This window comes from Suillus subaureus, assembly GCF_016647635.1.
Source record: "Suillus subaureus strain MN1 chromosome Unknown BJ212scaffold_8, whole genome shotgun sequence".
Taxonomy (NCBI): domain Eukaryota; kingdom Fungi; phylum Basidiomycota; class Agaricomycetes; order Boletales; family Suillaceae; genus Suillus; species Suillus subaureus.
The window spans coordinates 289,678-316,178 of NW_024538564.1; the positions used below are offsets into that span (position 1 = coordinate 289,678).

At 48.2% G+C, this 26,501-nt stretch overlaps 15 protein-coding genes across 15 annotated transcripts; 6 read left to right on the forward strand and 9 right to left on the reverse strand.

Annotated features, from left to right (window-relative positions):
- Positions 1-1,126: 1,126 nt before the first annotated feature.
- On the reverse strand, positions 1,127-2,350 carry BJ212DRAFT_1445675 (TLC domain-containing protein; the record flags this gene model as incomplete). Its single annotated transcript, XM_041338144.1, has 5 exons — positions 1,127-1,225; positions 1,275-1,502; positions 1,560-1,850; positions 1,900-2,080; positions 2,133-2,350. The coding sequence occupies 5 exons, from the start codon at positions 2,348-2,350 to the stop codon at positions 1,127-1,129; spliced, it is 1,017 nt and encodes a 338-aa protein (XP_041195512.1).
- Positions 2,351-2,589: 239 nt separating this feature from the next.
- Positions 2,590-3,630, forward strand: BJ212DRAFT_1458191 (uncharacterized protein; the record flags this gene model as incomplete). Its single annotated transcript, XM_041338886.1, has 3 exons — positions 2,590-2,931; positions 2,985-3,249; positions 3,302-3,630. Exons 1-3 carry the CDS (start codon positions 2,695-2,697, stop codon positions 3,628-3,630), a joined length of 831 nt encoding a protein of 276 aa, XP_041195513.1. The 5' UTR covers positions 2,590-2,694.
- BJ212DRAFT_1012500 (class I glutamine amidotransferase-like protein) lies at positions 3,489-5,009 on the reverse strand. Its single transcript, XM_041328838.1, has 7 exons — positions 4,686-5,009; positions 4,516-4,629; positions 4,277-4,456; positions 4,173-4,219; positions 4,016-4,118; positions 3,887-3,961; positions 3,489-3,832 (listed from the first exon to the last, which is right to left on the reverse strand). Exons 1-7 carry the CDS (start codon positions 4,746-4,748, stop codon positions 3,737-3,739), a joined length of 678 nt encoding a protein of 225 aa, XP_041195514.1. The 5' UTR covers positions 4,749-5,009; the 3' UTR covers positions 3,489-3,736.
- Positions 5,010-5,149: 140 nt separating this feature from the next.
- Positions 5,150-6,236, forward strand: BJ212DRAFT_1266820 (Mob1/phocein; the record flags this gene model as incomplete). Its single annotated transcript, XM_041330610.1, has 9 exons — positions 5,150-5,169; positions 5,223-5,310; positions 5,371-5,443; positions 5,496-5,563; positions 5,613-5,638; positions 5,691-5,824; positions 5,876-5,995; positions 6,052-6,098; positions 6,156-6,236. 9 exons carry the CDS (start codon positions 5,150-5,152, stop codon positions 6,234-6,236), a joined length of 657 nt encoding a protein of 218 aa, XP_041195515.1.
- Positions 6,237-6,359: 123 nt separating this feature from the next.
- Positions 6,360-8,016, reverse strand: BJ212DRAFT_1012576 (uncharacterized protein). Its single transcript, XM_041328839.1, has 4 exons — positions 7,688-8,016; positions 6,882-7,626; positions 6,706-6,830; positions 6,360-6,653 (listed from the first exon to the last, which is right to left on the reverse strand). Exons 1-4 carry the CDS (start codon positions 7,832-7,834, stop codon positions 6,642-6,644), a joined length of 1,029 nt encoding a protein of 342 aa, XP_041195516.1. The 5' UTR covers positions 7,835-8,016; the 3' UTR covers positions 6,360-6,641.
- A 122-nt stretch (positions 8,017-8,138) lies between these two features.
- BJ212DRAFT_1338914 (DEAD-domain-containing protein) lies at positions 8,139-10,191 on the reverse strand. Its single transcript, XM_041335038.1, has 9 exons — positions 10,131-10,191; positions 9,953-10,063; positions 9,777-9,900; positions 9,693-9,726; positions 9,515-9,661; positions 9,270-9,460; positions 8,623-9,212; positions 8,482-8,525; positions 8,139-8,428 (listed from the first exon to the last, which is right to left on the reverse strand). The coding sequence occupies exons 2-9, from the start codon at positions 10,047-10,049 to the stop codon at positions 8,351-8,353; spliced, it is 1,305 nt and encodes a 434-aa protein (XP_041195517.1). The 5' UTR covers positions 10,050-10,063; positions 10,131-10,191; the 3' UTR covers positions 8,139-8,350.
- Positions 10,192-11,325: 1,134 nt separating this feature from the next.
- Positions 11,326-11,550, reverse strand: BJ212DRAFT_1247414 (high mobility group box domain-containing protein; the record flags this gene model as incomplete). The annotated part of the gene is made up of 1 exon (XM_041329675.1): positions 11,326-11,550. A coding segment is annotated over one exon (225 nt), but the record flags the coding sequence as incomplete, so codon positions are not given.
- Positions 11,551-12,754: 1,204 nt separating this feature from the next.
- On the reverse strand, positions 12,755-14,541 carry BJ212DRAFT_1013222 (DHBP synthase RibB-like alpha/beta domain-containing protein). Its single transcript, XM_041328844.1, has 2 exons — positions 12,893-14,541; positions 12,755-12,842 (listed from the first exon to the last, which is right to left on the reverse strand). The coding sequence occupies exon 1, from the start codon at positions 14,252-14,254 to the stop codon at positions 12,902-12,904; it is 1,353 nt and encodes a 450-aa protein (XP_041195519.1). The 5' UTR covers positions 14,255-14,541; the 3' UTR covers positions 12,755-12,842; positions 12,893-12,901.
- On the reverse strand, positions 14,130-14,949 carry BJ212DRAFT_1338923 (uncharacterized protein). The gene is made up of 4 exons (XM_041335039.1): positions 14,796-14,949; positions 14,590-14,739; positions 14,397-14,537; positions 14,130-14,341 (listed from the first exon to the last, which is right to left on the reverse strand). The coding sequence occupies exons 1-3, from the start codon at positions 14,850-14,852 to the stop codon at positions 14,415-14,417; spliced, it is 330 nt and encodes a 109-aa protein (XP_041195520.1). The 5' UTR covers positions 14,853-14,949; the 3' UTR covers positions 14,130-14,341; positions 14,397-14,414.
- Positions 14,950-15,186: 237 nt separating this feature from the next.
- Positions 15,187-16,093, forward strand: BJ212DRAFT_1478387 (uncharacterized protein; the record flags this gene model as incomplete). The annotated part of the gene is made up of 5 exons (XM_041339703.1): positions 15,187-15,261; positions 15,317-15,469; positions 15,520-15,768; positions 15,820-15,938; positions 15,994-16,093. 5 exons carry the CDS (start codon positions 15,187-15,189, stop codon positions 16,091-16,093), a joined length of 696 nt encoding a protein of 231 aa, XP_041195521.1.
- Positions 16,094-16,229: 136 nt separating this feature from the next.
- On the forward strand, positions 16,230-20,002 carry BJ212DRAFT_1012878 (uncharacterized protein). Its single transcript, XM_041328841.1, has 7 exons — positions 16,230-16,462; positions 16,520-17,857; positions 17,914-18,035; positions 18,088-19,189; positions 19,243-19,402; positions 19,454-19,487; positions 19,537-20,002. Exons 2-7 carry the CDS (start codon positions 16,565-16,567, stop codon positions 19,664-19,666), a joined length of 2,841 nt encoding a protein of 946 aa, XP_041195522.1. The 5' UTR covers positions 16,230-16,462; positions 16,520-16,564; the 3' UTR covers positions 19,667-20,002.
- A 160-nt stretch (positions 20,003-20,162) lies between these two features.
- Positions 20,163-23,299, reverse strand: BJ212DRAFT_1478389 (WD40 repeat-like protein; the record flags this gene model as incomplete). The annotated part of the gene is made up of 15 exons (XM_041339704.1): positions 20,163-20,292; positions 20,343-20,444; positions 20,492-20,607; positions 20,657-20,760; positions 20,821-21,058; positions 21,116-21,225; positions 21,282-21,345; positions 21,392-21,629; positions 21,685-22,125; positions 22,188-22,504; positions 22,557-22,621; positions 22,668-22,751; positions 22,799-22,931; positions 22,978-23,118; positions 23,168-23,299. The coding sequence occupies 15 exons, from the start codon at positions 23,297-23,299 to the stop codon at positions 20,163-20,165; spliced, it is 2,415 nt and encodes an 804-aa protein (XP_041195523.1).
- Positions 23,300-23,812: 513 nt separating this feature from the next.
- On the forward strand, positions 23,813-24,277 carry BJ212DRAFT_1445684 (4'-phosphopantetheinyl transferase; the record flags this gene model as incomplete). The annotated part of the gene is made up of 2 exons (XM_041338145.1): positions 23,813-24,000; positions 24,061-24,277. The coding sequence occupies 2 exons, from the start codon at positions 23,813-23,815 to the stop codon at positions 24,275-24,277; spliced, it is 405 nt and encodes a 134-aa protein (XP_041195524.1).
- A 75-nt stretch (positions 24,278-24,352) lies between these two features.
- BJ212DRAFT_1445685 (Aminomethyltransferase folate-binding domain-containing protein) lies at positions 24,353-25,595 on the reverse strand (the record flags this gene model as incomplete). The annotated part of the gene is made up of 4 exons (XM_041338146.1): positions 24,353-24,750; positions 24,797-24,940; positions 24,994-25,360; positions 25,422-25,595. 4 exons carry the CDS (start codon positions 25,593-25,595, stop codon positions 24,353-24,355), a joined length of 1,083 nt encoding a protein of 360 aa, XP_041195525.1.
- Positions 25,596-25,762: 167 nt separating this feature from the next.
- BJ212DRAFT_1445686 (cytochrome c oxidase assembly protein PET191-domain-containing protein) lies at positions 25,763-26,078 on the forward strand (the record flags this gene model as incomplete). Its single annotated transcript, XM_041338147.1, has 2 exons — positions 25,763-25,936; positions 25,983-26,078. The coding sequence occupies 2 exons, from the start codon at positions 25,763-25,765 to the stop codon at positions 26,076-26,078; spliced, it is 270 nt and encodes an 89-aa protein (XP_041195526.1).
- Between the last annotated feature and the right edge of the window lie 423 nt (positions 26,079-26,501).

Genomic DNA, 26,501 nt, shown 5'->3' on the forward strand with positions numbered 1-26,501 from the left:
ATACCGTGATGGTTGTACTCCCTAGCAGGAAGACAGTCATTGCGGAGCAATTTTAACGGCATCCTGTTGATGTCCGTGAGCGTCAATTCCCCTGCAGTAGCATTACGAGCACAGGAGTGTTGCTTCAACGATGCCAGGAACATTTTCTGCTGCCACCCAGTGATAATATGTCCACCTTATCATCAAAACTTAACACAAATGGAAACGTGCCCGCGTCGAAGTCCCTGTCTCCATTATGACCCTTGAGCATGAAGACGACATCGTTCAATATTCTAATCCCTTACCAAGAGACGATCGGGTACACTAGCTCGGGCACGAGTGACACGCTGCGAGGCAGCAATTACGATCGCGACCACAAAAAGAATAGCGAGCGATTCTGGCATGATTTTGTTAGCAAAATTCCTGCAAAGGATACGATCGCTAGTACTAACGAGAATTGAATGTGCACGAGCAATGGAGGCATAATGCTCGCGAGTCATACAAGGAAAATTCTCGATGACAATGAGGGCAGTACGTCAACATATTCCCAACAGCATATTGATTACGAACAGCTCTGCGAACTCGAGACCTCAAAAAATACGAGGAACTTGCGTAAAACACAGGAAGACATGAGAAAAGTGCCGTCGTCGGAAAGTTCCTGATCAGACACGACCAGCGAAACTGAAGGTGCCAACAAAGATAAAGATAAAGCTTGGGAAGAAGATCCAGCGGCCATGACAGATTGAATGCGATAGTATATTGATCTGGACCAGAAAGATGAAGTAGAGACTCTAGACTCTAGTGGAGGTCGACGACAAGAGAGATGCGGTGACCAATAACACACAAACAATGGCAAAGTCCGGCTATGAGCTCGGCTCCGTATATCAGGTCATTTTTTTCGTTATACCAGTACCCTTTTCGGGTCCCGGAATTCGGTGAGCTCACAAGGAAAGTATCCAAAATGTTGAATTGTATGATAGTTGAGTCCAGAAATGACTAGATATGCAAAGGCCGACGTGTGGCAATTAAATCATCGATGACAGAATATCACGCCCCTGCGTCTAATGTACTAGATCATTGGCTCTTCTTTTCTTCCTCGCTGCAAGACACATCATCAGTTTGGATGGAACACATATATTTGGGAATCTCACCTTTCGTCGTCGCTACGATCGTCCGAGGCACCTTGACCGCTGATCACGCGCCATGCAATGCGACAAATCATCGAGAACCAGACGATTTGGATGACCTTGAAGGACCTATCAGGTATGAACGTTGATAGGATTCCTGACACTTACCTGTAGTGCCACCAGCAAGTAGACAAAGGTATTGTAAGTCCGCTCAGAGTAATAATGTCCCAATTCTGGCACCCAGCCCACAGAGATCAACCGCGGGCCATCGAACCAGGCCGACTTTATGACAATGACGAACAGAACGTGACGTGCCACGAACCATGATATAAGGAACCAAGTGAAAGTGATGTCGCAAAGGGTATATAAACCAATGTATCGAAACATTTTGGCGACCTATTGGGAGATGAATAACTGGGCCTGGATCATTAAAGAGCAGGGAGAGCGACTTACTGGGAGAAAGATATCATTCCAGTCCATCAATACCATGATGAGGCATCCGATGCGGGTAAAATTGCAGAAGTAACTCATGACCATGAGGAAAATAGTGAGGACGTGGTGGGTCATCATTTGCACATGATCTTTCCTGCGAGCCTCCGCATTTAGAATAAGGACTTGATGGATGTAAAAGGCGGTCTGGGTAAGATAGTAAAACTTCAGAGGTCCAGCAAGGGGAATATGGGGGTAATTCGACCATAACTCCGTCGGGTTTAAGGCTTGAGTAGGAAGATTTCGGTGAACATACTAGAAATTAAGATTAGACATGACATGTCAGCTGCATGAAACCACGTACAAAGCCAAATGACCATTGGAGTGTGTAATAGATGGCCGACCAGCCTTGCTCTGCGAATCTCAAAACGCTGCGATGAATTTTGCGAGCATCCCGCGCAGACATTACGCTTTTTGGCTTGGAATCACCATTGGCATGCACAGCATGTCCGTTTCCGTTTATGAGATCATTTTTGTTGCCAGTTCTGTTGTATGTGGTGGGAATTGGAACGCTCCCAAGTGCGAGTGAGCTTCCACCTAGCGAAAGGTTCCATTACGAAGATGCGAACTATGTCACGCAGAACTGCCATGACGGCAATGCAAGTTATTATGAGGCAACCATCTAGCACGCCAGTCTTGTAGTACGCGGAATGGTGGAACGAGTCGGGATTGACGGGTGGAGGAGTTGGATATGAAAGTGAAACGAACGGAACGAGGTAAGATGGTAGCCACTGAAGGATATAATGACTATTCATCGGTAGACGCGTCGGGAGATGTTCAAGTTAACAGAAGGTCGTCAAAAATTTCATGAACCGGGTGAGCAACGTGCGATGGTGCGTTTTTGTGCCTGTTTGTTAAGTCTTACGTTTGACAACGCAAAACGCGACTACAAACTAGCAAAAGCTCTTGCGAAGCTAGAGAAATGATCCTAGACCGTGTTAGCAGAGACCTGAAAGACTCGAGAACTGAAATGAGGTCCAATATAAGTTTAAGTAAATCGCGCTGCCTCGCTCATCAACCTGTGAGAATGTAATACCTTTCTAGGATAACAACTATCGTCCTCCATGAACGCGACTCAAACAGTAGACTCGGAATAATCATGTCTGCTCAACCAATTCCTACCCTCTACATCAACAATCTCAATGATAAAATCAACAAGGATGAAATGCGTACTCAACTATATGCCCTTTTCACCACATTCGGCAAGGTTATTGATGTCATCGCGTCAAAAGGTCCAAAGATGAGGGGTCAGGCATTCCTCGTCTTCACAGATTTAGCATCCGCGACTACCGCTATGAGAGCCTGCGAGGGTATGGTGTTTTATGACAAGCCAATGGTAAGCTTAAACTTAGCTTTCTAGGAGACGATTAAACTAATTCACTTATGCAGCGCATCACCTACGCGAAATCGAAATCATACGCTACTTCGCGAAGGGAAGATCCCAACTTTGTCCCTCCAACATCTGTTCATGCAAACCAGGATCTCGCTATGCTTGCAAAAGTTACTGTTTCGACAACTGATAAGCGCCGGCGCGATGGGGATATGGCAGATGGACAACCAAAGCCCAAACGTGAAAAGTCAGAGGACGATAGTGATGGTGAAGAAATGGAGATTGATGAAGATGAGGAACCCGCTCCACAACTAAAACCTCTAGGTACGTCATGACATGAACGGTGTTCACATGATTTCAATCATTCTTCCCAAAGCCACCATTCCGCCGCCTACACAACATCCATCCGCAAGATTGTTTTGCACGAATCTCCCTCAAGAGGTCACAGACGATGTACTCTCTGTGCTATTCCAACAGCGAGTACTCATTCCTTTTATATCCAAGTCATTCACGAATGCTGCAAACAGGTACAAGGGTTTTCAATCAACACACGTCGCTCAATCACCAACTCCAAATGCCGCTGGTGCGAGCGTAAAGATGGCTCAAGTTTTCTTCGACTCCCCCGAACTTGCATCGACCGCAAAAGACGCCCTAGATGGCTTCACACTAAAAAGGGGCTGGAACATGTCTGTAGCCTATATTTAATACAGTTGTAGGTTGTACCCGCGAAAATTTGTACTAATTTTTAATATTCTCGTGCATCTACTCAAGATACGACTAGAGTCCGCTTTCAGAATGATTCTACTTCCACTTATTTCTGCAAGGCTTGGAGAATGGCCTCTGCAATCGGATGAGCTGAAGCCGGGTTTTGCCCTGTGATCAGGTTACCAGTAACGACGACCCTGGGCTGGAATAACAGTGGATGAGTCAACATCCGGCCAAAGTCAAACATAATACTGACCTCCCAAGGTTCCGCTGCTTTCTCATATTTGCCCCCAAGACTGGAAATCTTGTCTTCCAACAAGAATGGTATATCCTGTATCCAAAACACGTCTGCAAAAGTACCAAACACTGGCTAAGTGATACTCGCCTTCACTTTGTCGACCTGCTCTTCCTCAACATTTGAGAAGCCAGTGACAGGTTTGCCAGCAAAAATGGATTTGCCAGACTCGTCAGTCGCGCCAACAAGGGCACTGCAACAAAATGTCAGCAGCATTCGTGGTAGAACTTATTGTGCTATAGCTGACGCTGGTCCATGGCAAACAGCGGCGACCAATTTTCCAACACGGTAGAACTGTAGGATCAGATAATTATCACTGGCCCATCATACAAGGAAGATTGGCAGACGTACTTTAGACGCAAGCTGGATATTGACAGGATCCACTGCCAAATCCAAGACAGGACCATGGCCCCCTACATAGAAAATCGCATCATAATCATCGGGATTAACATCGGAGAGCTTTTTAGCTGTCGAGAGCTTCTTCTGGGCCTCGGGGGTTTCGAGGAATTTGCCTATGTCGTCCGGGAACATCTGAAGGTAAGATTACAGCATCTACTCATTAATGACCTGGTCTTGAACTGAACACCCACCTGGACGCTGGATTCATCCACAGGCGGATTAGGACCCGCAGGAGAGGCAAAATCGATAGCGAAATGAGGCGCGAGGACATAGTAAGGATGGGCGGCTTCAGGAAGGTACCATCCCTGATCAAACGGGGTTAGAGGACTGATGCCAAAAACAAGTGCAGGGCTCTGCTGACCGTATTGGCACCTGTCAACGTTTGGTTTGCAGATGTGAAAACAAAGAGAATGCGTTTTGTCATGACGTTCGATGAGTGAGATGGATGTGTGATTTAATGGCCGTTATAGCCTTTATATATCTGTGAAAGTTCTCGTCCCCCGGGCGGGGCTCCAGTTCCGAGTCGGTAACATCCCCTGGAGTGCGCTCGTCCTTAAAACCCCTGGAACAGGATGATCTTCGTGTGAATTGGAAGCTGACCGAATCTGCATCGACATCGGGCGCAGACTCCAGTAAGTGATAACGAGCACAGGCTGGGAGCATGTGCATGAGGCATTTGATTTTGATAAGATAAGACAAATAAATTACGTAAGTATTATCACCGCGAAACTCACTTTCAAGCGGCGAACCCCAGGCATCTTCGGCACTCTTGGGGTTATAGCATTCGAACACAGCGTGATACCGTAGATCGCATCCATCGGCGGCATGTCTTCATTCTTCGGACTGTCAGTAGTCCTTCCAACAGCAAGACCATGAACTAACGCGTCGGCTTATCCAGAGGCAAGACCCGCACGTTCAAACCTCGAAAGGACGTCCCGGAGGGCACCAAACAATATCAACTGCGAAAGTATGCAGAGGCAACCTTGGTAAATTACACCGATCAGTACTAATGCCAGGATGACGTCGAACTTTCAAATGCAATCTAGGGCTCTGGCAACTTGAGGTTGGCTGTCAGGCTGCCTGAAGGTGAAGATACAAGTGAATGGCTTGCTGTCCATGGTACGGGCCATCTACACTCGTCTACGACGCGTCATCGTATTCACATGAGCAGCTGTTGATTTCTTCAATCACTTGAATATGTTGTACGGTACTGTTACCGAGTTCTGCACGCCGCAGGAGGTATGGCGTTACTGATCACTTGCCGCTTGATCTGAAACGCTGGCCTTAGTGTCCTATAATGTCCGCTGGTCCACGGTGAGCCTCTGCCTGTAACATATATAACTTTAAACTTACTGTAATTCGGTAGCTACGAGTACCTTTGGGAAGATGGTGTTAAATATAAGAGACCCACGAAGCTGCCTGCTCCCGAATATGTAGATGCATTGATGAACTGGGCTCAGAACATTCTCGACGATGAAACTGTATTCCCCAACAAGATTGGTGTGTACCACGCGATAAATCCACTCTACGGTGGTAGTTGACGAAACTTAGGCGTGCCATTCCCTCGAAATTTTCGCGAAACAGTGCGCACGATCGTACGCCGATTGTTTCGTGTATACGCGCATATATATAGCAACCACTTTGACCAAATTTGTGCGCTTGGCATCGAAGGTATCATTTCGTTTTGCTTTCGGCTTCGATTATGAGAGCTTGACCAAATTCTGCAGCTCATCTGAATACCAGTTACCGGCATTTCTTTCTATTCATAAATGAGGTGTGTTCACAATCATCTCCACAGTTGCCTCATGTCGTTTAATTATGAACTTGCTAGTTTGACCTTGTGGATAAGAAAGAATTAGCACCCCTGGATGAGCTCAATGACGCCATCCTTGCCGAGGACAAGGCCCGATAACCGAGTTCTATGTTTAACCGTTCACTGTACATGCCTATCTCACTGCCTTGACGCCAATCTGCCACCAAGTTCCGAATCATGATGTCATTACCCATTGGCTATAAGCTATGCATGTGTGGATCGCCATGGAGTACAAACTTGTGAAGACTGACTATTTACGGAAAGGGTAGCTAATGAGTACAGGTCGTGTATGATGGACTCGGTGGCAGTGTTCACCGAAGTGAACAGTTCCAATTGATGTTACAAAAAGTGAGCAGTGTTACACGATGAATGCGGTGAAAAAAATGAAAGGGATGAGTGATACGATCTATTGAAGGAATGAGAGATGAAGTGCGCGCGCGCATTTCCTGGGGTATGTCCGTCCAGAGTGAGAGATATCTCTTCCGAATGATGCCGTTTTACAAGTTAGATAGTCCTCTGCAGTTCCAATGTAAGCGGAAAGTTCGAAGGCCTGAAACGGTGGGCGTACCTTGACTGCCGACCATTGTATAATCAGCGTCTTCAGCCGGTCTCGAAGTGCTTTTCGACAGAGCTCGCATGATAGCTGATCACCTAGAGGTGCCAAAGCAGATTCAATCGCGTTTGTGGACAAGTCTTGATTAAACTAAGTTTAGAGCAGTGCTGGTGATCACGTATGAAACGTACCTGGTCTGGCATCCCAAGCGAGATATGCGGATGCGAGAGCCCAGGCCCTTGTGAGCCTCTTCTGCTCGGTGAAATCGCAGTTATTGGTGGGGGCATGTGGATGAGGTGGTGGTAGGAGGAGACGTTTCAAAGCATCTGCGCGGCCAAAGTGGAGAAAAAATAATCGTTTCAAATATATTGCGCCAATTCTGTCCGCCATCTCATCTGTCAAGGACGCGAGGGAAAAGGAGAGCAAATGAGATGAAGTTGGAACGGCGAGGTCGTAGAGGTCGTGTGAAGCAGCTAATGCGTAGAGTTCCAAGGGGTAAAGAGGTGCATGCGAGAGAAGTAGCGAGTGCAGGGCAGAAGAAGGGCCAACGTGGCGCTTGAGAGAAACGCCATAATCTGTCAGTGCCGATAATGCTGTTGCAAGGGACTCGAATGAAGGAGAATAATGGGAGCATGTCATGTCGTATACGGCGTGAAGTACGATATTGAGAATGGTAGAAGATTCTGAGACCACCAAGACTGGACCCAGCTGACCGGCCGTGGCTTTGGATGACATTGGTAACAGACCGCCAAAGTTATTTTGAGAAACTCCAAGCAACGCGCGCGTGTGGACATAAAAGAATATAGAGTCGGATGACAGCAGCACGAGATCTGGTGGGTGTGAGCAGATGTTTGCTCCAGGAAAGAACGTTGTGGACACAGAGACGAGTGCGTCTTCCTCTCCCGGTGGGTCAACCGGTGACGAGGTAAACGAGTCCTTTGTAAGTCATGGTCAATACCATCTGCCTGATATAAACCTTACAGTCTAAACCACGTACGGGGGGTGTTGGTACCTGCACAGGTACCGCCGAATGTGTACGTTCTGCGACGGGCCTTTCAGGCACATGAGAAAATTCCATCTCCAAAGGCTCTGAGACGAACTGCAAGACGAAGTCCCAGTCTGTATTCTCCATACAAGTACTCATGACTGCCTCAAATGATGGACAAACTGGATGCAGGGATGCGAAACAGGACGATTTAAATAAAAATAAAGGTTGTCAGGGAATAAAGCTAAAGGCTGTTGAGGGAGATTATTAGGACAGCACACGGGCGATGGCGAGCGCATATAATGTATAAAAGAGAAAGGGGGGCAGCAGTTCAGGAAATCTAAAAACACTGATAAACCAATTACACGCTTCGCTGAGTTTAAATAGATACAAACTCTAATCGCCATAGTCTGGAAGGAACCTGGCCCCCCAACATTGCTTTGCAAATGAATTCACGGCTCTTCCTTAATTGGTCACTTTTTATTATATTCTATTCCGCAGTATTTGAGCTGCTACGGATCGAGAGCGAACTCCGGGTGCTTCCGGTCTGCTTCCAACTCCTATTTCCAGAAGTGAGACGAGACCAAGCATCCGAGGTTGCCGTGGAGTGGGAAAAGTATTACGGACACAGGTTCACAACTTTGACCGCGCTGTCAGCCGGGGTGAATACAGCGATCAATCATGCATCCGCTTTCTCTTAGACTTCAGTTTATGTATTTCTTCTCGTTGGCCAAAGTTTGAATCATGTAATTCCTAGGGGCTCGCGTAAGAAACAGAAAGTGCGCTGTCCTGTCTTTAACACGCACCATATTTGCTAGCCTTTTCGCTGTGGATACGGCATTCAATTTTTCTAAAACCTTGTTTTCCAGGCATGGTCATAGCCTCTAGTTGGATTCCTGACGGAATCAGCAAACTCTATCAACGACACCAAGAGTCGAATAGCGTACCAATCCGTGCTTCTATTCGTGATACCCGCTCCTCATCCTTTTCGGTCACAAAACTAACAGCAACACCACCTTTACCAGCGCGTGCAGTTCTACCAACTCGGTGAGTGTATTCTTCGGGCTCATTTGGCAAGTCCCAGTTGATGACCATTGCCACGTCCTCAATGTCCAAACCACGGGCGCCAACATCTGTTGATACAAGAACCGGAATGAAAGAGGACCGAAAAAGTGACAGTGACGTCAACCGTTCGCGTTGCGTCAATCTTGAATGTAGCGCGGTGCTGCGAATAGACAAGGTCTGAAGTAGATGAGTAAGATAAGCAGCTGTCCGAGGCTTCGTGCAGAAAATGATGGTAGGTGGTGGTTGGATGGGTATACCCTCCTCATCCGGACCGGGTTTTCGCGATGCTCTGGTCTTTCCCCGGTGTCTTGGATTTCCTCTGGGTTTTCCCTGTTTAATTGATTCTGGGGTTGCCCTCCGGAGTGATGCGATACTTTCCGGAGGATTACAGAGTATATGGTAAAGATATGGCTCGCGCACGTGCGAAGGAACCAGGACGTAATGTTGCTTTAGCGTCGTGACTGTTTCAACACTGTATTGAAGATGAATTAGAACCACGTCCTGGCGTCGAACACGATGCACATCTTACGTTGATAATGTTCTATGCACGAAAGGTTTCGCCTTTCCAGATCTCGGCGGGGCTTCAACCAAGGACTCAATTGCTGGTGTCAGGGTAGCAGTAAAAAGACAAGTTTGCCGATCACTTGGGAGAGTCTCGAACAAAAATTTGAGTTCAGGGGAAAAGGTCGGTGTAAGAAGGCGATCTGCTTCATCCAATACCTGATTCAGTTCGACATGAGTGCCAGCACAAACTCACATCAAATTCTTACTGACAAGAAACTTGACACGAGACAAATTCCATTCGCCGTTACTACTCCGCAAGTGATCAACGATACGCCCGGGTGTGGCTACTACAACATGGGGATGGCCGCCCAGTTCTAAAGCTTGTGTCATCATATCCATGCCACCGACAACGACAGACTGTTCGGACGCCTATTGCAGCACCAAGCACCGCAAATTGTTCAGATATCTGAAATGCCAGTTCCCTTGTATGATGTTATAACGTGGAGAAACATCAAGAAATGAGTGAGCGAACCTCGTAGGTGTCAGTACTAGTGCGAATATCCCATATGGATCCTCAGACAACTTCTGCAAGATTGGGATTGCAAATGCTATGGTTTTCCCAGAGCCAGTCTTTGCATTTCCTATGCAATCTCTCCCTAGAAGCAGGTTAACGATTAGTTCGGCGTCTATAATTGTTGTAAGACAAACCTGCGAGAAGGGGAGGAATACAGGCAGCTTGGATCTCGGTTGAAGTTCGTATAGACATACGCGCAAGAGCAGCAGCGAGAGGAGGCGCTACGCCCATATCAGCAAATGATCCTATGGGGTGCATATGAGCAGCTGAGGATTTTTTTTGAGCAAGCGAGTCTGTTGATCAGGGACTAACACCGTCTATGTACAAGGAACTTTAAGTTGCTCACTTGAAGGCCGAGAATGAGACAGTCACGTGATTACTAATACCACCGTGCGGGGTACTTACTGCCCAAATTTGTTTTCATAGTCGGGGACCTCAGGGACGGGAGGCAATAACGAAATGGAAAGGTAGGGCCTGGAGACTGGGATGGGCGCTCCCGTCGTTGCCATACTGACAGTAATACACACGATAACAAGTCAAGACCCCGGCTGGATTGAATCGAGCGTCAGAATTGAGAGAAGGTTCTATTGATACATACATCGAACATTGGTGTGCTACGAAATACAGCGATCAAGGTTAAGCTACAAAGGGACGTGACGGTCATGACTATATCAGTATTTGTGAATGTTCTAAATATCTAGGTTCTTATCCATGTCAAGCATCCACGAGGTATTGCTCCACTCGTCACTTTCATGGTCAAGCGGCATTGAGAGAGCACACTTAAAGTCGGAGAACATTGAATCAGAGGTGCACGATGGAGCCCCACTAAAAGCGTCCGAACACAAATAGGACTGGCCTGACGGCTGATATCCGTCTATCGATCCAGGAAGTAGTGGAGACAGACGATTGACGTCATAATCCATTGAATTGTGGGGAAGACGCAGTTGCTCCATTCCAAGGAATAAGTCATCTTGGGACATAGAAACATCGGGCTGGGGTATGTCACCATTCCGTTGGAAAGTTGCTGCAGTTGGCGTCTGATTGTCAAAATGAAGATCAGATGAAGTAAATATAGAGGAGCATCGGAACGTACGGCGTCAAGATCTAGGACCAAACCGGAGAGCATTTCAGCGAGTTCTGATCTTGGCGTAGTGGGTTGTAATGGCTGTGACGAACTCAATTCCAAGCCAAGCGCATTCGTGCACTGAGACTGAGGTAGGGGTAGAATGGCGTTTGGCTGCTCGTTACCACACATTCCCTCAGGTAAAGAAAAGGCTGGAAGGAAACGTGGAAAATGTAAAGGGGAGAGCCTAGCAGGGGACGAGAAAGCCGATGGAAACTGCGTTTCTAATGCACCGAGGAGATCATCACGCGTAACACCCTGAGGCCGGACCCTGGACGAGCGAGCACGTCGCACTGGGCCTATGGATGGCTCCGCACGGAGCTGTTCAGTAGGCTTCGGGTAGTAAGCGCCGCTATGAAGAGTCTTGGCCGACTTAGCGCTCTTGCGGTTGGGCTTGAATTTGTAGCCAGGATACTTCGCATAGTGAGCGGCTTGGACTTCCGCTGCCTTCTTATGCCACACAGCTCTGTCTTCTTTACTCATAGCTCTCCAAAGCTGCCCTGCGATGCGGCTGAGGTTCTGTTGACGCCTCTCAGGGTCAGCATTACCCCGGCTCTTGAGCATGTGTGAACGGTAGAGCATGAATGCATTCGGTGGGCGAGGAATATGTTCCTTTGACGAAGAATGAACGCTACTGTATGTCGAAGCAGCCAACGAGAACACGTCGCAATTAGGAAATGGCTGAGGAATGGAAAGAGGGGAGTTGAAAATATTATTTCCTTGCTCCAGGCACGGAGGTGCTGATTGGGAACGATACAAATCATCCAACGGAAGGGAGATATCACTGAAAGCGGGGGACTGGGAAAATACGAAGTGCTGTGGATAGTTCAAAAGGCCAGGACCCAGATCGACGGGATAAGAGTTGAACATGTGCCCGCCATTGGAAACTGGCAAAGCAAAGTCAGCTCGACCCGACCTGGTAACCACCCGAGGACAGACTGACCGTTGTAATCCATTGTATTAGAAAAAAAAGCTTTCCTCAGAGCTGTAAAAGGGATCTCAACACTAGTCGAGAGTAGCGAACACTGAAGTCAAGGATTATGACCACTCTTATATGCGTGCGCTCAGCGCAATAAAGGGAGCTGGAGATAGTCCGACTACATGGATCCCTGTCAGGCTTCGTGAGCTCACCGGAAGGGCGGCATAAGAAATACAAAGGGAACAGCGTGAGGAGGGCAATAACATTGGGTTCAATCAGTTTGAAAGAAGGGGCGAGGCGAATATCACGTGATCGACACAGAGCAACTTCGGAAGCGCGCGAGAGCACGTTGTAGAGCACGTTGTCCGGCGAGCCATGTCTTCGGAGTCATTCTCCTTCTGCAAAGCTCTGTATCATAGAACTTCCGAAGGACAACCCACGCATGTAGGAGCCTCCAGAAAATTGTGACGATTGACCCACAAGGGTAAGAGCTGCCCCAGCATTTTGATTACATGTGGTCTGATCGGGCTCTCATCTATCGTGTAGACGAGATACGGCACGAGGCGGGAAGCTGCAAAAACGTGGCAAGATAAGAGTGGCGTGCGAGCGTAGCTCCGCAGGGAATGACGCCGTCTGACAATGATAACACTCGGTACCAGAAATTCCACAGCATGTGCCGCCGATCTCCTCCCGCGAACATCATCATGTGTAACTGTGTGCACTGTGCAAAAGGCTTATTCGGAGATAGCATCCGTTTCTGTGTACTGTTTCTGTCAATGTCATTAATTTGAGTAGCAGGTACAGCCTTACCAATCAATTCTGTCACAATCGTAGGCGTTACCGCATGGTGCATGTCATTTGAGATAAGGTCACGAGTCTTGTCTGCGATGTCGACTGGCGGGGAGTGAAACACACTACTCAGCCTTTTAATTGCATGTCTAGTTTGATTAAAATTATAAGCAATGTAAACACAGCCACATTCCTGCGGCGTGCTGTGAGCGAAAGGTGAATGACAGAGACAATAACACCTACGTGCGATTTCTAGGGAATAGTGATCCACTGCGAGCTTCCAGCTGCTTTCTTGACCCGATTCATGATTGCCAGGCCCTCATTTTCTTCTGGAACTTCTTCCACTAATATCAAGTCCACTCCATCCCTTTCTAATGTCAACAGTCCATCAAATAGCCGCCTTGCAATAATTGCCGGCTCCGAAACCAGCCCCAAAGGAAACTCATGCCACTGAATGGTCGTATCGCTGATGAGAGATTTCATCAAAATAGAATCCGAAGGCATCAATAACCCGACGCGGAGAGTGTCAGGAGAATGTGGTATTGAACGCTTGAGATCCTTCAGAAAAGCGGAGGGGCTAAGAGGTTCTATTCCAAGGGGAGCATCGGATATGCGCATCAGCGTCACTGGCACTGAGGGAGAATAATGACGATATTTCATGCCAGGTGTAGTAGGTGCCTGTTCCAATGCGTCGTCACGAAAATCACGACGATGCACGAGGATCTGGGGTATTGGTCTATCGACATCGGAGAAGCCATTAACGAGCACTCGTTTAATGTCTTCTACTGTAATTCCGCCAGGTCGCAGGATGCGAATATTTCCATCTTCATGTAGACCGTCCACTACCGTACTTTCTAGACCAACTTCACATGGGCCACCATCTAGAATGACTGTGATTTTGCCATTCAAGTCATTCAACACATGCTCTGCACGGGTGGGACTAGGTTTTCCGGAGGAGTTGGCGCTTGGAGCTGCGAGCGGTGCATCGGTGACAGCAATAAGTGCTCGTGCTACTGGATGTGATGGCATTCTGATTGCGACAGTTGGCTGGCCAGCAGTAATGACATCGGGTATCAGGCTATGGTCGCAGGGGAAAAGTAGCGTGAGGGGTCCGGGCCAAAAGTGCTCTATGAGCAACTCGTAAGAAGGCGAGAGCGCATAATTTTGTGGAAGCAAAGTCTGTAGCATACGCCGCGAGGACACATGTACGATGAGAGGGTTGTCAGCTGGCCGGCCTTTGGTAGAGAATATCTTCAGGGCTGCGGCCGCGTTTAGAGCAATAGCACCCAGCCCATAAACGGTTTCTGTAGGAAAAGCGACTGGAAGGAAATCTTTGAGGCAGGACGCTGCGGTACGCAAGGCTGCGAGGGTTTCAGGTGAGCTGATCGCTACCTGGTCGTCTAAAGAAAAGACAATAGATGTAGAATCGCATGCAAGCACCTGTGTCGCCGCCGCCATCGTGCCTTGTAGTTGCGAAGACCTTTTCAACGAGAACTTGAGGTATCTTTTCAAAACATTCATTAGTAGGATTATCGATACACAATTTAGTTTGCACGAGTCCGGAACGGGTATTTGAATTATCATAGCAAATCGATAGGAAAACATGTATTATAACTTTGAACTAGTCTCACTGCCCGCCGTGAATATCTAAAATGACTTGGTATCGAGCTCGGGCATCATGATATACTACGCCTGACATCCTTTTGTTGAGTCGATACTCCTGGTGAACAGAAGTTGAACAATGCACCTAGTAACTCAAGTGTTACTACGTGTCCTGGGAATCAGGCGCATGGATCTTGGGCATGTTCAGTCCGACTCGTCGTGCGGTCGCTTCTATCCGTTCCTCCGCTGTTAGGTCGATTAATGGGTTATATCTCTCCAATAAGGCCTAACGCACATCAGTTGATGTGTAATATTTTGCGTGAAACCAGAACGCTTACCTTATATTCTCGCTGAGATCGCAGGAAAGTCAAGGCATTCTGCATATCGTGTTGAAAATGCTGCGCATCCTCGGGTTGTCCACTCTGTGCGAACAAGGCTCGGAAGTTTGAAGCAATGTCTTTGTTCCGAGCTAACCGAGGTTTGACAGTCTAAGCGTCACTGAAAGTTAATACAAGCAACACAGATGAGAGGAGCGGCAATGTACCGCTTTGGCTATCTCTCGGACTACCTTTCGATAGACATGTGTGTGATGTGCAATCATTGGGTCCAAGCAAGCGTTCACCTCAAGCGTTCAACGTAATGCACAAAGCTGTGGTGGAAAACCATGACACCGAAGCTGAATTCCTTTTTTGGACGATCGATCAATCCACTATCATTATTTTACATTTCGTCCACAAGCTAAACTCTCTGCAGATCTCATTGTTGATTGAAGCCACTGACACAAGGAGTCCCCGTCCATAATGTTGTGGAAATTAACGTGCTTGGGCCCTCTTCCATTGCTCGATACTTCAAAAGGCCGCTCAGTCTGACACCTATTCGCCAGCTCAACCCACAAACTTCGACACCCTAGGTTCATTCACGAATAACTTATCATCATGGTTTACCACTGTCATAGCATAAACTCTGATGACTCTCCTTCTCACAACCCAGAAGCCAAATCTATGCCCAAAGTTAGTGACATACCGTGATCTCCTCCTAACCATGTCACTCAAGTTCTTACCGTAGTCAAAAAAAGTAATGAGCTCGCGGAAAAATGACGCCAAACCGACGCGTACCAATCCTGCACGAACTCACAAGCAGAACCAACGTGTTGCCCACGCCATCAAGAAGCATATCAAACAACGACGACGTAATCCTATGCATGTGTTTGTTGGCAATGTAAGACACCGTAAAAACCAACACGTTTTGGAACCTGACTTCGATGCAAGCTTGCTAAAACAGTCGACGAAGACACTATTGAAGAGTACTTCAGTCACTGTGGTGAAATTCTCTCTGTCGAGATTCGCTGCAGTGGTGGTCTGGCAATGACGACTGGTCGCCCGAATCCAGCCTATATTGCCCAATATTCTGTTAGGCAGTACGCTATGATCACGTTTATTGATGCATCGGCTGCCCAAAAAGCTCTGAATCTCAATGGGTCTCGTCTTCAAATAGGCGATGAATCCACGGAACTCGTGGTATGTCACTTGGACCCCAATTTCAGAATGCAACTCAAAACTGTAATTTAGGTCACACGCAGCGCCGCTGATCTTCCAGAAGTAATAGAAAAGGTGCAGCAGCGTCTTGAAGCATACCGAGCTCGCAACGGCTTTACTGATGCGAGGCGTGCTCGACAAAGCGCAATGAAGTATGACAACCATTGTTGACTTATAATTTCATTGCTGACTCGACCGTTGACCTAGGGCTCTGGACCTCCAACCCACCATTTTATTAGAAACTCGCGGAGATAAACACCCGCGCGGGAAGATCTTTGGGTTTTCTTTCCCTTTGCCCCTCTTTTGACTCTTTCTTGTACCTTTGTTTAAATGATGTCGCCTTTCTTTGTTTCTTTCACGCTATCTTTGACTCTATGTACCTATGCCGTATGCCCAACATGCCATATTGAACGTGTACTATGGTTGGCGATGAGATGCCTTGAATGTTACTAGTGAATGAACGAGCTTAAGCTTAGCTTCAGTTACCACGCCTTCGGCCGGATTAATTTGTGAGCTTTATAAAGCTTTGGACCTTTGGCAACGCCTCTGGAAACATTTGCTTCAATCGAGTACCTGCTACTGCGTCAACAGGCCGGTTGCAGGTGTTTTTCTTGGCTTTCTCATTTATACTGCCTGTATGGAATCGGATTGACAAGACATTTCTTCAGATCCTGAGGTGAGATCAACTCAATGCTTCTAGTGCCGCCAAACTGAAAGCCTTCTTACGTTCAAGTGCTGCCCTTCGTTTGTTCACCGTTCGTTGGAGCTAGTCACTGCCATGGCGAGAGGCGCAACTCTGAATCCGACCTCGATGCCCTTCTTCCCTGGCAGTATGCGAAATAATGAAGAGGATGGGGCCACTGGGTTCGTATTTGGGGTTCCCACACTTCGGGAGCAAGATGGAGCGTCTGTGTCATCTCAATCAGCTTGTTCCGCTGATCGCAGGTCTTTGAAGTCGTCTCCAAGTCCACCCCGATTGCTGGAGCACGCTGGAGCGCCCGATAGTCTCCCAGACGCCCGCTTCCAGCTGTTGCCCCCGCACGGGGATAGGCCCCCATATCTCCATCAGGTTGAGTCTGAGAGGCAGCATATGTTTCGTGCGCGAGACATGAGTAAGGTTGGCAGTTTAGAATCTCTCCCAGAAGCAGATGATACCCCCAATCCAAATACCCATGACGAAGGCATGCACACCCCGGGCGATTCGTCTCCATTTATCTCGGCTCTTGTGCAACAATCTCGGAATCGCAATGTAACACCTCCGGTCAACATTATGAACACCTCAATACGTTCTTCATCATTCAACATCAGTGGACCATTCCCCTCATCGTCTCCGGTCTCATCTTTGGACTCGGGCAGTCAACTCGCCTCCAGTGCCGATTTTCATCATAATCTGGAGGCACAACTCAAAGCTTCTCCAATCATACGCGACCTATTAGACCGGCTCCAGCGTTGCGAGTATAACACGCGCGAAATCCAGCGCGACATCAGCGACATACATCGCAAAGTCAACATCCTCATTGAAAGGACCATTAGCAGTGCCACCTCTTTCAATAACGCTCAGCCTGAATTCAAGGACCCCTTCGCACCTGCTTCTGGCATGTCCACACCCGCAGTCAATATCCCGCGGGCCTCATTTAGTGCAAACATTGCACCAAATCAATCTCCTCCTGCGGATGATATTACACAGATCTCTCAACGCCTGAATACGTTAACTACATCCGTTGGGCAATTGTTGGCTCTTCAAACACAGCAGCATATCCAGAATGCTACTACAGGCATTCTTCCTACCCAGATGGGACGATCTACCCCGCAGATGCAGGATATGGCCTCGAACCAAGCCTTTCCCCACGGCATGGGGTCTAACCCTGCTGCCCTTGGTCATGGTATACCGAACAGACCAGATATGCGACCATCACCACGCGCACCCAATCCCCCGATGCGCACTTGGTCGGCGGGAACGCTTGATCTTCCCATGCGGACCGAGAGTCTCGGCAATTTGGGACGACTCGAACCCCCTCGGGATAAACGTCGTTCTGTGACTGGGGGCTTGATACGGCGCGAATCTGTTGGCGTGCGTGGTTCAATCTCCTTAGCGACACTAAATCGACTCACCTGTTTAATTACTAGATGATTGATGCACAGGGTAATGAGCTATCTGGTAGTTCAGGTCGTGACAACGGTCCCATGGTTTCCAAGTGGGAACAGTTGAATCTTGCGCCAGATTTGCTTCGTTCTCTCAGTAAATTTGGGTTAGTAGTAGTCCATCCGGACCAATCCTTCTGCTAAACTTCATGATCCTAGCGTCGGCCCCCCTAACAAGATTCAGCAACGTGCGCTTCCATTTCTTCTGCGAGGTGCAGATATCATTGCCCAAGCTCCACCCACCCAAGAGCGGATTGCAGCATATGTGATACCCGCTATTCAGGTAGCTGTGATAAACACTGCCGGACGCCCCCCTACCAGGGGACCTCTAGTAATCATGATATCTACCACGGTCGACCAAGCTACTCAGGCTCAGCGTATGATTCGTGACCTCGGGGGTCCGATTGGCATTAGATCTGCGCTAGGCGTAGGTGCATCTGCTTCGCCTAGTGACCTCAGCCAGGAGCTACGCCTTCTGCAGCAAAACATGCCCCACATCATTTGTGGGACTCCGCAGAAGCTACACGCCCTCTTCACTGCCCCTGGAGGTCTCGTCGGATCGGAAGTCCGCTTCCTCGTTCTTGATGAGGTTGATCAGCTGATTGCCCGCAACTTGCACGAGTTTGTCTTCAACATAGTGAAGCTTCTTCCTCCGCCAAGGTCTCGACCTGTTGGGAATGTCACGCCAAACTCTACTTCTGCCCCACCTCAACCATCTTTCAATTCCTTTGATGCAAACAGCCACCCTGGCTTGTCGACTTCTAACACAGGACGCAGGTTCTCTGCCATTTCCCCGTCCCCTCCAAATGAGCATACTACCGGCTCGCCGAACGTTATTGAACGACAGACTGCACTATTTTCTAACACTGTGCCGCAGGATGTGCTCAATCTAGCTACGGCCATCCAACTCAAGGAGCCTGTGCGCGTTCTAGTCCGCCGTGATGGAAATGTGACCAGCACCGAGTCCGCTCAAGGGTCTCGTGGTCTTAGGCAATTTTACCTTTATCTTGCTTTCACCGCTGGTGTTCGCACAGACACATCTAACCCTGCTGCACCGGGTGGTGGACATGGCATCATTGGTTCGGGCCGTGGGGCATCTAGTGCTGAAAGCGCTCAAGCTCGCGAGTGGAAGCTTGACGCGTTGGCAGATATATTCGATGACGTTGAGGTCAGCCAGGCGATCGTGCATGTCGGTGGTATGACCTCTTTGGATTCAGTTGTCCACAAGCTTGCCAGCCGTGGGCTCGAAGCTGTACCTCTTGTTAGTATCCGGAGCATTCTCTCTTCCTCGATGCTTAAACGATTCTCTTCTAGCATGGTGACATGAACGCAGGCACAAAGTTAGCGGCGCTGAACAAGTTCAAAAGTTCAGCTTCGGTCATGATGAGAGAGCCTGTGACGAAAGTGTTGATCGTGAACGATGTGCAAGTGAAGACCCCAGAAGTGTCCCACGTTCCTCTGATCATCAACTATGGTAAGTAATTGGCCATGCCATGGGACGAATTGATGCTCAACTTTTTGTTAGACCTTCCTAAAGCTGTAGAGGAGTACGCGCACCGGTAGACCAATTAATTACCTGCGTCAAACACGCGCTCACCTCCATTACAGCGTTGCTCCAGCCATTGCTTCCAATTATGCACGTGCTGGTGTTGTAGTGAACTTTGTCACTGCAACTGGGGGTGATGTTGAAATGCTTCGCTCTATTGAATGTTTTTACAAGTATGCACTTTTTTTCTAAAAAAAAAAACCTAGTATTGACGATTGACTTTTTTCCGATCCAGAATTAAATGCGTACGTCCTCCTGTTGAGATCGTACACTGCAAACTAACTTACTTTCAACAGCCTGAAGTCCCACTGAGCCTTCGCGACATCATCTAAACACGCACTTGGCGTTCATGTATCTCTATTTTCTCGGGCCCTGCTTCAGTCACTTTCCGATGTGTTCTTATACCTGCTAACGTATCACTTACCCAGGCAGGTGCCCAGCCATGGCACAAATCTGTTTTATACCCATATATTTGGCATCCCTTTAGCGATATCAACTCAGATGTTTCTGTATTGACACTGTTTCCATCACTACTTGGTATCCAGCCTTCTCGACACTGACCATTGTATAGCAGTCTTTCCTTCCTGTCTTCACTACGTTTGCCTTACGAATCGGCTTACTGTGTTTTATGTCCATTCTCTTTATGACAATTTGTTACTGTGGAGCTTAGTGTTTCTACCAACGTACTTTAGTCTATTTCAAACTGGACAATCAGTACTTTCAGTGTACCATCTTCACTGCAGGACGCTAGCTGCTTCCTCCGTGGGTCATCAGTCGCTCTCCACGCCAAACGATTGATTTGATCAACATGTGCCAAACTTTGAACTCATGAGCACATCTCTCTTTGCAAGTCACAACCAAGACTTACTTCGAGTCGATGGTCAACACTGGTGTCCACTGATCTGGTGTGGACATCAAACTTGAATAAATCTTGATCTCCCCTGTCTCTAAACCAACCGCAAGCCAGCGCCTGGAGAGAGTTGTCATCGACACGAGACACAAAAGGGTTTTACTTACTCTTGCGCATCGGCACCAGCAGAACAAAACGCGACAGCAGTTGCTGCTTCCTCGAATTTCATCGTCATAATTGCTCCCCATCGAGCAGAATCCGAGTGTTGCTTCCATATTTTTACCTGATGGACGGTCGATCAAGAATCTTTCTCCGAAATCAGAAACACTTACGGTCTTATCACGAGATGCGGTGGCAAAAAGGTCCCCTTCGCAGCTCCATGCGCAATCCCAGATGATTCTTCCATGCGATTTATCCGCAGCGATGGGCATATAACCTAGTATGCAGCGGTATGGTCAGTCGTCATTCTGTTACATGAAGGCATATAGCCTCATACCATTTTCTTTTTTCTCAAATAGCCTCCACGTTCGATCCCGGCTTACGGTAAGGACGTATCTATCGTTTGGCGGGCTGAATACTATACGGGTAACTGTCAGGCTATGGCCTTCGAGAGGGACACCGAAAGGGTGGTAGCCGGCTGTGGTGTACACGCGAATAACGGCATGCTGTGGGGAAGTTGCACGGCAAGCAGTCGCAAGAAGGTCAAGCGAGTTAGAAGCCGAAATTGTGATTGACTAGGTCGATGGAGTTGCATCAATCGCATTTCACATAAGGATCACAGATGGGCTGACCTCATACCCATGCCCAAAGACTTTTTCGATTTCGGGCCAGAGGGTGATGGAAGCTAACTCTCCTTCAAAAGGGCGCCTGCGAGATCTGCTACTGTCTAGTTCTGAAGGTGCTTGAATAGAAGATGGTCTGTCAAATGGCAAATACCACGCATATCATATGACACACCATCACTAACAGCCTTATTCGAGAGTCCGAGAGGAGGTACACTAGCCGTTGCCGGTCTATCACCCTTTATTTTTTCAGAAGCCCTGAAATATAACAAGGAGCGGTCCTACCTCGCTCTGGGCTAGGTCCTTTACTCCTAGTACCCGAACCTCCTCGACGAAATTTCGTGGAGCTTCGAATACTCGTGCGACCTTCTCATCGGCAACGCTTGCAAAAGTCCACGGGCCGAGCCATGCTGCGCCCATTAGGTCATAGCCATGTACCTGAGGGCGTGACAGCTCATGCCAAATGCTCTGTTCAGGGGCAGAAGATGTAATAGCACCATGAATGCGTGTCGTCTGGTCCAGACTAACGGTGCGCAGTTAGCATTTAAAATACAGCATTGATATCAAACAACTCTTACCCCACAGATACCAGATAGTCTCCTTTTGGGCTCCAATCGAGGCCCTTAACTGCACCACTGTGTCCGCTGATCGCACCAACCTCTTCCCACTCCTCACCAGCCGTTCCTCCGTGGTTATCACTTGTGATACGGCGCCACCGTCGCCAGCCTCCACTCCAACCCCATGCCATGGCTTCGGCGCCACCGTTTGACCAAAGACCTCCAGTAAATCCACCAAGACGTTGGCCTCCCACGTCACCAAAGCGCTGTACATTAATCCAGATAGACGATGTTGATGATGAATATGCAGTGGAGACGATCGAGCTAGGAGCCCATATAATGAGAGAGGAGTCCGTTGACGTAGAGAGTAATGACGCATTCGAAGGAGACCAAGAAAGCGACGTAATTCCTGCCTCATGGCCGATCAAGAGAGCATCGAATGTGATAGAATACTGTTGCGTCCTGCCCGTCATAAACATAGTCATCAACTCGATCCAACAATTTTCACTACAAATTCGACGCACCCGGAACTCGATTTGACGGTAAGAATATGCCGTTTGAGTGAAATTTGTCTGCCGCCTTCCTCTGCGTCTGCACCCAAGTCTCCTAATGAAGCTTCAAATGCGTCCAGGAGATCGTCGCTGAGATCATCCCCCGGGTGTTTTGTACGAGTTTGTGATTGGGCCTGCATTTTAGTGAAGGATTCCACATTCCAAAGTCGGATAGTTCCATCCTGTGAACCTGAAGCGAGCACGAGGGGATCATTTGGCGTCGATAGAACTCGGAACGCCAGCGCACGTATCCAGTCTTCGTGTCCTGACAGGGCGACTGAACGAATAAACTTAAAGAAAGAAGTGAGCACTTGATACCTAGCTGAAATATGTGAAACCCACTGGTCCGTCGGAGTGTGTCCAGACGTGCACTTTGCGATCGGTTCCACCAATGGCAAGTATTATCGCTTTGCCAAGGTAAGCGCCTCGTCGTCAAGATACTGAGTCTCTCACCTTCAGATGATGGTAGGAATGCGATTGCTATTGATAAAGGATACCATCCTTGAAGCGAGATGGTTTGGAACTCCTTCACCTCGTCTGTCACAATTAGCCTGACTCACTGCGCAAGTGAATAAGAAATTTACCGTCAACGTCACCACGTTGCACCTCCCATATTTTGATGGAAGAGTCTGAACTTCCGGTAAGCAAGAATTTGTCGAATTCACGAAGTACAGAAATGGCTTTTTGGTGTGCTTTCACGATCGCAGTAGTCCTCCACTACGAACATTGTGGGGACGTTTGCACACCAGGAAGATTAACATACCTCTGTCCCAAATAATCTCCAGTAGCGGACAGTCCCCCTGTCATCCGCACTAGCAAATGCGTCAGACGCCACAAAACGAACGCAGGTTACTAGGCCATCGTGACCAGGCAGCGTCTGGAAGATGCCTCTGCCATCTGGGTCCTTCGAAGAGATGTCAGGTGCGTCATGAAAGTGATGGCAAAATACTCACTTGAGTGTTCCACAACGCGATTAATTTGCCTGATCCACAGGCAATCACGGAAGAGGTGGAGGCATCTGCAGCATGGTTGAAACGATTGGTGGACGCTGAAATATATGCCGTGCTGACGGATGGCTTTGACATCGCAGATCGCAAGCTACAGACTCTAAACTTGAGTTTGGAATTAGTTTAGATATTTTGCAAGATGCACAGATTTATTATACACTGATCTCGGGATGCGCTAGTGTTAGTACGAGCTCTGCAGCTAAGTTGGGTTGGCTGTCCTTAACGTTTGATGGTCGTTGACTCCGACACGGATGGTATGAGGCTCGGAGCAAGTCAAGTCACGCCTTTGGGTCCGGACTCCGGCATACTCGTTCACTTTGTCACGTTCGTCTATGTCTTCTTCGATGCACACCGTGACGGGCATGGCACACTGCATAAGTGTGTTGCACCAATCGTCGTCGCTCTGTTGTGCGATGGTAAGGATGACAATTATAAACTAGTTCCGCTCTCTTGTCACACTTCGCTCGCGGAAGCCAATCACAAGTGCATCATATCTGCCCAGGCCCCAGCTGCTCGACTCGTTCACGAAAACCGACATACCTTCCATACCGCAAACTTGGATCCCTGAAAGTTTATTCATAATCCATTCACATGCCAATCCTTGGCATCGGTATCGATATTCTGTACCTTCCGCGTCTCATCAGTCTATTGAGTCGAAGGGGATCCAAAGCTTTTGCTACAAAAATTTTAAGCTCCCAGGAGTTACGAACATTTCAGTTGCTCGCAGAACAGCATGGAGAAGATAAGACAGGAAGGATTACACAATTTCTGGGTGTGCGGTGAGTCTTTTCCTCATCTACGTCTTGCTAGACATTCATGTAACGTGTCACGGTGTCTAGATGGGCGGTGAAAGAAGCTGCGTACAAAGCCTTATATCCCATCCGTCCTACCTGGAAGGAGGTCACATACTCGTCATTCAATGGAGCTACTGGCGTGAAACCAACACTTGTGTACCGTCCCGTCAACGATGATGTTGGACCAGCAAATAAATTGCATGTTTCAGTGAGCCACGACGGAGATTACGTCTACGCGCAGGTTATCGCGGAGTCGACGTGATTTGACTTCTATTATCTTTCAAGAGTGGTGCGTCTAGTTTGAGATGATACAAAGAATCCAATCCATGATCCTAAATTATGCTAGGCTGTTGAGGTCATGTACCTCGTCAGGAGGCTGCTTGGGCCACCAATCCGCCCACCAAGGCTCCACCTTCCATGACTGTTCCTCCTTTTCCTCAGTAACCAATGCTATATCAGGACGCAAATGTTCTAGTCGCACCAACGCCAAACCAACGCTTGACCCTATACCTGGAGCAGCTATCGTAGAAAGGAGCGTGGATGACCCGCGCAGGCGGGGTGTTTTTGCTGCGGCGTTATTTGTAGTCGATAGAAGGGACGGTTTAATCAACGCGTATGGTGGTAATGACGCCGGAGAGGAAATGTGAACTGGAAGTATACGTTTCCGAACTGCGCCCGTGTGATATGTGCGCACTGTCAACTCTTGACCGACGTAGCATCCCTTCCGGAAATCCACTGCGCGTGTCAGTATGTGTATCAGATGAAACAAAAAGGAACATACGTCCACCCATCGCGTCTAAGTTTGATTCAATGGGAAATGCATGCATGGGTTGAATATCCACACTACCCTCAGGAACACCATGCATGATCCGATGAAGTAAATATGCATCCTTACTAGCCAATTCGTGTGTAGATGCGTCGGCAGCTGCAAATATCAATTTAAGCTCAATGCAAGAGACACCCCAAAAACAAGCTCACGTGTTTCGCCTTTGCGAACGAGCATCCGTTTCCCCATCCCCGGAGCACGTCGATCGAGTATGGTACCATTTTCAGTTCCCCATGGCCATTCGCTAGTCCGCCAAACTGGTTCGACAGCGCCACTCCGTGCCCAACTCCACTCCTTGGTTTCCTTTGCCTCTTCCGACCCCCAAGCGGCCCAAACATCCCACTCCTCCGATACGTCCCGTATGCGCACCTTTGAGCGAAGGACGTAACGCTTGAGAAGGCTCATGAGGGTAGGTGCCTCGGATGGAGTAGGATCATATTCTATGAGATATGTCGGCCCAGTAGATGAAAGTGATGGCGTCGGGGAGTTATACAGGAAGGTGTCATACAAGACGCGTCCCTACGACCACAAACTGCATGGTTATATTACATATTGCCAGACACTCGAAACTGGGTCGCACCTGAGCGTGTAAGAACGTCCCATATGTCTGCTTGCCCTGCACATTACATGCTAGCAGCCCATTGAGGAACTCAGATGCTTGTGAACCGGAAACAGAGAGGACTGCGCGATTAGATACAGGCGCTAGTGTCGGAATTGTTCTTAAAAGCGTACGGAGTGATGGTGGTACAGGCATCAAGAGAGCATGAGAAGTTTATGCATGATTGCAGCCTGCTCTCCTGAACCACCAAGTCATCCCAAGCCTGGCCTCTCATCACATCACTCAGACGCTGTACGACAGCTTACATAGGTTTACAGCGAAAATTGACTTCGAGTGTGCCGACGGACGCTGCTACATTGGTCATGTCCTCCTCTTGTGACGCTATCCTCAAAGCACTCAAGGAATGCCTTCTCAATTCCGACTGTGTCCAAAAGCAAGGACATCTTCCTTCGGAGTGTCTCAAGCAACACAGTAATGAGTTACCGGAACAATGTCAGCTACTCAGGAAGTCCACTTTCGAGTGCAAACGCAATATGGTGAGTGACTGCTACACACGTAGGAACATGCTCTGATACGCCAAAGTTGGATATGAGGACTCGGTTTCGAGGTAACACAGTGGGAATGGATGCTGAAAAGCTGAGACAGCAGAAGACTCCTCCACCTCCTGCACAATCATGACGTGACGGGGGTTCCGAGTTCTATCACGATGACGACTCGGATATCCGCGAATCTCGCTCCAAGTGTGTATCTTCTTCCCTGGCATTGTATCCCCCTCAAGGAATAATGTTCCCAGTGTATCCATTGGGGGTCAATAGAAGTTGTGTCGATCACACTTGTCGTTGTAGCACTTCATATTCTTTCCGACGAAATCAAAGAAAGCGTTCACTACTGCGAGCCATGCTGCTTATGCATTCATCAGTCTTTCTAAGCTCATTAGAAATTCATCAAGCAATTCATCAGTGCTTAGCAAGCCTAATCGCGCAAGTGGTTAATTTTGGACCTGATGCATGTCAGCTGAACTACTTATTGGTATAAGAAGGTGCAAGAGTACAGGTTAAATTCACAGTTCTTCTCCCCTCTATCAGACTCCTTGCAACAAAC